Source organism: Mandrillus leucophaeus, unplaced genomic scaffold (assembly GCF_000951045.1).
Source record: "Mandrillus leucophaeus isolate KB7577 unplaced genomic scaffold, Mleu.le_1.0 Scaffold428, whole genome shotgun sequence".
NCBI classification, from domain to species: domain Eukaryota; kingdom Metazoa; phylum Chordata; class Mammalia; order Primates; family Cercopithecidae; genus Mandrillus; species Mandrillus leucophaeus.
Window position 1 is genome coordinate 1,801,548 of NW_012104565.1, and position 7,748 is coordinate 1,809,295.

Sequence of the window (7,748 nt, forward strand, 5' to 3'; positions counted from 1 at the left end):
CAGCCTCCTCGGGTGGTGCGCCCTGTCAGCTTTCCCCGCGGTCCAAGTGCGCCGGTGGTCCAGGGTCCGGGCCCCAAGCAACAGCGCCCCAGGGTCTACATGTGCCGGATATTAAAACCCCACTCTCCATTGCCCCGGGGCCGCTCTCCACGCGCTTCCACATCCTGGGAACCACATGCGCCATGTCTCCTGCCTTTCCCTGGAAGTTTAAGCGCACCGCTGTCTCCAGGCCCCCTGCCCCCCTACCCCGGGCAAGTACTGCATCCTTAAGGCCCTCCACGCGCTGCTGCCCTGGAGCCGCACGCTCCAAGCAAGCTTCCACATCCTGGGGGCCACATATCGGGCGCCTTTTCTCGACCTCTTGAAGCAATGTTGCCCTTGGGCCCTTCCTGCCACCGCCACCCAGGGACTGCCAGCACCTTGCTGTGCCATCTTCCTAGGGCCAGTACGCATCGTGCCAGGTGTTTGCCCTTCCAGTCCCGCGGGGCCAAGGTCCCAGAGCCCTCCCGGGTCCCAGCAGACCCGCATTTCGTCGTCCATTCCCGTGGCCGGTGCAGGGCACTTGGACCAGGTCCTGGGGTCTTGGGGTCTTGCGCCCAGTGTGGCCGCCTAGCCTCTGAGTTGGTAGGATGCTGCACAGATGCTGGAGGTTGGGTTGGAGGGATCTATTGGGTTGGAGGGATCTGTGCTGCTGGCAGGGCTGGCCTCTTAGGGTCACTTGGCTTGCACTCCGTTCCTCTTTTCCTTTCTGTCTCTACTGCCTTTGCCCATCATCAGAGAACCAAGAAAGGATATGAAGAAACCCTGCTGCCTACCAGCCTGAGGCCTTCTGCTTAAGAGTGGGGCGCGGGTTAGGGAGTCGTGGGTGCTCATTAAGTGGGTTAGGGTTAACCCTAAGAAATGAGCGCAGGGCACACTAGCCTGCGCAGCAGTCCCAGCTACTTGGGAGGCTGAGGCAGGAGGAGCATAGGAGTTCCAGGTTATAGTGCGCTATGATGGCACCACTGCATTCCAGCCTGAGTGACTGAGCTAGATCCAGCCTCTAAAACAAGAATAAAAACACTGGCTTACTGGGGAGGTGGAGGCCTGGACAGACAAGAATCTGCCTAAGGACCTGTTTCCAAGAGCTCACCTTCTACTGGGGGCTTGGCAGAACTGGGAAACTGCTGAAATACGTGATTGCAGAATGAAGCCAGACAGGCTGCTTTAGATCGAATTATGGGGGAGGGCTCCTGTGGAGGTGATGATTACATGGAGCCTTGAGCCCAGAGAGGGAGCCCATCTCGCAAGATGGGAAGAGAGCTTTCTAGGTGGACAGAACATCAAAGTCACTGGCCTTCAAGTGGGAGAGAGGGAGGCAGGTCTGAGAAACAGCAAGGAGACCAACTAGCAGTGTAGGGGAGGGGCCCTAGTGGGATGGGGTGGGCTTTCATGGTCAGAGGGTCCCCGGATTACATATTTAGAAACACTCCTCTTGTGGTGGATCAGGCTTCTGCCTTCCTTTCCCATCTGAAATTTTTTTTTTTTTTTTTTTTGAGACATAGTGTCCCTGTGTCTCCCAGGCTGGAGTGCAGGGGCACGATCTCAGCTCACTGCAACCTCCATCCCCCTGGGTTCAAGTGATTCTCCTGCCTCAGCCTCCTGAGTAGCTGGGACGACAGATGTGTACCACCATGCCCAGCTAATTTTTGTATTTTTAGTGAAGATGGAGTTTCACCATGTTAGCCAGGCTAGTTTTGAACTTGCAACCTCAAGTGATCTGCCAGCCTCAGCCTCCCAAAATGCTGGAATTACAGGGGTGAGCCACTGCTCACAGTCAGAAAATTGCTGTCTCTATCTTGTTTTTGAGACAGGGTCTGGCTCTGTCACGCGCTGGAGTACAGTAGTGCAATCATAGCTCACTGTAACCTCTAACTCCTGGGCTCTAGGCATCCTCCTGCCTCAGACTTCCGAGTAGCTGGGACTACCACGCACCACCATGCATCACTAATTTAAAACAAAATATATTTTTTTGCAGAGACAGGCTGGTCTGGAACTCCCAGGCTCAAGACATCCACCCACCTCGGCCTCCCAAAGTGCTGGGATTACAGATGTGAGCCACTGCACCTGGCCATGTTTCTATCTTTTTTACTTGCGTATTATCTGTGTCCCCACTGGGGATCAAGCTCCGTCAAGGCCAGGACTGTGTGCTGTCTCTCCCTTCTCCAGCAGCCTCCACTCTGCTAGGCACATACAGAGCAGGCTTCTAAAATATTCCTGGAAATGATTCCTGGGGGAACTCAGGACAGTTTTCTGGAATAGATGTGACTGTCTCAGAGAGTCAGACTCCTCACTGATGATCACAGGGTGAGGATGCAGAGCAGGGGCTCTCAGAGTTTACCGTGCATCTGAATTCCCCTGAGGGCTTGTTAAAACCCAGACGACTGGCCCCGACCCTGGAGTGGCTGATTCAGTGGATCTGGCATAGGGCCCTTCTGAGGAGTTCCCTGCTGATGCTCATGCATCAGGTCTGGGGATCCCACTTTGAGAACCACTGATATTGAAGACTTGAACCCCTACCCAGCTGGGTCTGACCTCAGAGCCCTCATGAGGTCCCGGGAGAGACTCAAGCCAGCTTCTTCTTGTGTAGGATCCCTAGGACCTAATGGCCACCTCTAGAGATGGGGCTGGGCTTGTTAGAACACTGTACACCTGAGTCAAATTTCACAGTGACCTGCAGACAGAAGACCTGGTACACTGTGTGGAGACCTTCGGTGTGAACAATGACTTCCGCCCGGTCCTGCCCACCCGCAACATACACACTCGCTTGCTTTACCCAGGAGTTAAATTACTGCCTGATCTTATCCCTCACTGTGCTAAACAATGTCCAATAAAATCCTTTTAAGTCCTTTTAAGGAATTCCCTCTTTGCAGTTCCTCCCTCCCTTAGAGCCTTCCAGATTTTTCACTCTTCTCCTCATATCTTCATTTTCCTCTTGAAAAGCATCCTTCCCCAAGCTGTTGTGTGGAAAGAGATGTTGATGATGCCCGTGGAAGCTTCCTGAGAAGATGGGAGCCGTCAATGCTTGCTGGGCACCTACGAGGTGCCAGGTGGTTGCTGGGTGATTTGAAGACATCAGAGGCATAACTGGGCCAGGAGGTGGACTCTGGCACGCAGACCTGTTCTATTTGTCCCTACTGAGTTAAAATTTTTAAAAATTAATTGAAAATTAGTTGCTGACCTTTAAAAACCGGGAGATTTCACATACAATTTTTTGTTTTGAAACACTGTGAGATCTGGCCAACATCCTTTACCCATGCAGTGTGCTGGCGCTGGGCAGTGGCTTCTGCTCCCTGCGGTGTGCCCCTCTACCCACATCATGCCATCTCGGTTACTGCCAGGCCCCAGGAAGCAAGAGTTGGTGACTTTTCATCTTGGCAGATGGTCTAGGATTGCGCGGTAAATGGCAGAGTCAAATCCGAACCCAGGACTGCCTGACCCAAAGGCCCAAGCTTGTCACTGAAATAAAAACTGCTGTTAATTTTTTGGGCAGGAGGAGAATGTGACATTGCTGGCCCTGAGGAAATACCTTAAAAGGGAGTTACTGTCAGCAGTTTAAGAATATGCCTTCCTTCCCATTCATAACCAGCTGTCAGTAAGCCATAAAGTTCTGGGCTGTTTTTTCCAGGGCAGGAAAAGTTATCCAGAGCTGTCTTTTTTTTTTTTTTTTTTTTTTTTAAAACCCATCTCCTCCTTGAGGTGAAAAGGCTTGGATTTGGTTGGAGTTGGGAGGAATCTGTTGAGAGTGGTGGGTGGGGTGGGATTTTCTTGGTTTGGAGTTAGCTCTTCGGACAGGGGATCCCACTGGGTGTCTGTGGGGTACAGGCTGGTCTTTGAGTCAAAGCAGGGATTGGGATGGGGGCGTTCTCCTGCTCTCTCTCCACAGTCACTCTGCCCCAGGCACTTCCCCTTTCTGTTCCTCTGATTCCCCAAATCCCTTCACCTGCCCACAGATTTCCATATAGGCACTTCTTGCAGGTCTCAGCCCTTGGGATTCCTGGTCTGGGCTGGGGTTAGGTTGCAGGAGGTGAGGTTGAGGTGTGCAAGGGCGTGGCTTCATTGAAGTCTTTCTTTGACAATGTGATATTTTGCTTCTTGTGGATTTTTGTGGACTAATTTTGATTTTTAAAAACATTGTTTCAAAATGTTATTTATCTTGATGACTGAGCTTTTGGGCACCCCCTTACTTTTTTTTTTTCCTTTTTTTTTCTTCTTTTTTTTTTCTTTCTTTTTTTTTTTCTTGAGATGGAGTTTCGCTCTTGTCACCCAGGCTGAAGTGCAGTGGCACAATCTCGGCTCACTGCAACCTCTGCCTCCCGGGTTCAAGCGATTCTCCTGCCTCAGCCTCCCAAGTAGCTGGGATTACTGGCGCCCTGCCACCTCACCTGGCTAATTTTTCTATTTTTAGTAGAGACAGGGTTTGACCATGTTGGCCAGGCTGGTCTTAAACTCCTGACCTCAGGTGATCTGCCCTCTTCAGCCTCCCAAAATGCTGGGATTACAGGTGTGAGCCACCACATCTGGCTCCCTCTTACATTTTGCACCCTGCCTGCCTCATCCCAGCTCCAGCCCTGCTCCTAGTCCAGGGTTCTTTGGCAAGAACCCTGGGCTGAGAATCAGGAGACCTGGCTTCTGGTCCAGCTTGTGTCACTAGACTAGCCGTGTGGTGGCACAGAATCCCCCTGCACCCTGAGCCTCAGCTGTACTATCTATTCAGGGAAAGGGTTATACCTAACTCCAGAATGATCTAAGACATCTGCTAGAACTCTGACCGGTGGTGCATTGTGTCTGTCTCTTGGGGGCTTTGGAGCCATTTGAGGCCTTGCTGACCCTGGCCACACTCACTGTTTCTTTCTTGGCTCTACACTGTAGGGGTTCCTCTGTGTAAACACAGAATCTTCACAGCAGCTGTGTGTAATGAGTGTCAGTGCCTTCATGCCTTTTTGCTGTCCTGGAGGAAATTTCTGTTTTGGAAATATGCTTCTGTACCTTATTCTTTGATGTGCCGATTTTTTGTTTTTTGGTTTCATTCCCTGGATCATTAGATAAACATTGTTTAAGGACCTTCTATATGCCAAGCACTGAGTAAGCACTTGGGATGCAAAAGACACGTTTGCAGCCCTGGAGGAGCTCACCTTCCACTGCAGGAGAGTGCCCATGAGCAGTCCGGGTGCCGGGAGAAGCCTGCAGTGGTGGAGGACTTCCAGGGAGGATGTGGCCACTTCGAGGGAACTGTGCACCATCTTCTGTCCTGGGAGGAAGCCTGAATCCTTGGTGCTGTCTCCAGATGCCATCAGCCCCAGCAGTGCACAGCACCTTCCTAATATAATCCTCCTCAAGAGAGTGCTGCAGTGTTACATTTTGGCTCCACACTGGAAGGGACGAAGCTCTGAGTTAAAGCTTCCAGTTCTCTCTAACCCCATCTCCCTCCATCCCTCCTCTGGGCTGTGGTTTGCTCCTCAGTTTTTCCTCGTCCTGGCAACTTTCAAAGCCCATTTCCAAGTCCACCTCCTGCGTTCAGCTTTCCTCCACTGCTCCAGCCCTCAGGGGACCCTTCCCCCTACCCTTCTCTTAAGCCTTTATCAACTAATAGGCGCTCTCCCTGGCACTTAATTAAGATCTGTCTAGAGTTCCTTGGTGCTTCAGTCCAGCCACAAGATTCTGGTTCTTGCAGGGAGAGGGCACTGCCTGATAGTTGGTAATAGCTGGAGGGCTCATTCCCCTCTAGTCAGAGGGTGCAAACTGATGTATCTTCCCAGGACGTCCACGTTTTAAAAATAATGATGTATGTGCCAATATTTGAAAATTAGGAGATTTTCACATACAAATCCAGATTTCTGGCTTCCCTTGAAAACTTAGAAGATGTGCCAATTCTGAACCTGCATTCCTGCCTGGCAAAAATTGGCTAGAGCTGGTAGCAACATTTTCCTTTAGCTGGGACATGGGTTCTCCAGTTTGTCACAGTCCTCACCACTCCTTAATGTCTAGAACCCTTTACCTGTCTACCTGTCTGGTCTCCGTAGGCATCTGAGATTTTAAGTCCTGGTTCAACTTTTCTCTTTCTTAAGAAGAGAGACAGCTCATCAGAGCACTGCACACTGGCGGATGCTTAGATAGCCCAAAGGGAGGGTGGGCGTGGAAAAGGGGGTGTGTGAGCGCCCAAGACTGTTGAGTGGGTGGGGGTTGGGGAGAGTCAGGCAGGAGGGTGCTTACTATGAATCCGGTCCATAGATACTTAGTATCCATGAACTCAGATGGGTGTTTGAACTTGGCTGATGTGATGTGGGTTCTGTGTACAGGTAGAGCTATATTTCAGGTGAATACAGAATAATACAGTTATAAAAACCAAAATGAATCTAACTTCTTTACAGCATGTGCCAGATACTGTTCTAAAGTTTTTATATTTTGTTCTCACAATAACCCCCATAGTGGATAACATGATTTTCCATTTCTGGGATGGAGGAAATGAGACACAGGTGAATAACTTGCTCCGGATTACACAGCCAGAACACAAGAGACTGTGACGGCAACACACACAGAAAGACCCTGAAGCTGGATTTTATAGCAGGATCCGAGGTGCTGGTAGAAGCTGGATTTTGTTATTGTTGTCATCTTTCCTCCCCCAGATCAGGGTGCTATGGCTGTGTTGTCCCTTCTCTTGGGATTGTAATTTGTCTCCCTCCTGCAGGAATCTGTCAGGCTTGAGGCTTTCTTCTTTAGCAGGGGGTTGAAGCTAGCCAGCCCCTCAGGTCTATTATTGTAGGCTGTTTGATCTGGACACACGCAGAAGTATACAGCTTTCGCAAGAGGAGGGCAGGGTGGGGGTGGGGAAGACAAGAAAGCAGTAGTCCTGCCAGCCGGGACCAGGTCCCCTCAGACAGCCCCTGGATCCCAGAAGCACAGGGCCCACCAGCCAGGTCCCCCAGGATGAGCTCATTCCCCAGTGTCCCCGGATCTGAGGTCAGCGTCCCATTGCACCATTCCAGCGTCCGTCTTGCTGCAGTGGAAGATTTTTCGTCCCCTTGCCGTTACTTTGCATTGCTTCTGGGCTGCGTTCCCTCTTACTTCATTTTCATCTGAAATCCTGAGCTCACCCTCCCCAGCAGCTGACGGGACCATTTATTTCTGAGGCTGCAGCCAGTCGCAGGGCTGCCGACAGCTGAGTGGAATGCTCTGGGACTTTGCCACCCTGTTTCGTTCCTGCAGACGGGAAGGGAGACAGGAGAACATCTTCATTTTGCAGCAGCAAAGGCTGTCAGAGCCTTGGAGCCTCAGCTCTCATCCCCTTTGGCCTCAGATGCAATGTGTTTTGTCCAGAACACTGCCTGGGTGGACTTGGTCCCTCGGTCATTTGTCATTTTGGTCTCAAAACCTTTAGAGAGCGTGGTCTGTGCTTTGCAATTGTCCTGTCAAATGCCCCTGGATTGTCACAGCTGGAACAGCTCCTAGAGGTTGTTTTGTCAGAGGTTCTCTGTGTTCAGAGAGGGTGAGGAACTTGTGGGGGTTGCACAGCAAGTGACTGGAAGAGGCAGGACTGACAGGTTCCTGGGTCCTAGGCCCATCCCTTTCGCGTTATATCAGGTTGCCTTTTCAGAATCTCAGAAGGCCAAGCCCCCGGGGACCCTCCCTATGCCCCAACTTCCTGTAATGCTCTTCCTCTAACCCTTTTCAGAGTTCCTCCTTTCCCTCCTTCGGGTCTCAGCTCCAGT

At 51.2% G+C, this 7,748-nt stretch overlaps 1 protein-coding gene across 1 annotated transcript in view; it reads right to left on the reverse strand.

Annotated features, from left to right (window-relative positions):
• The window catches only part of KCNG1 (potassium channel, voltage gated modifier subfamily G, member 1), a 25,596-nt gene extending 20,263 nt beyond the window's left edge, over positions 1-5,333 (reverse strand). Inside the window, exons 1-3 of the mRNA XM_011993229.1 lie at positions 5,175-5,333; positions 450-665; positions 124-325 (exon numbers count right to left, since the gene is read on the reverse strand). Of these exons, the coding sequence (XP_011848619.1) occupies positions 124-325; positions 450-665; positions 5,175-5,333 (577 nt within the window). The remainder of the gene's footprint in view (positions 1-123; positions 326-449; positions 666-5,174) is intronic.
• Positions 5,334-7,748: the final 2,415 nt, after the last annotated feature.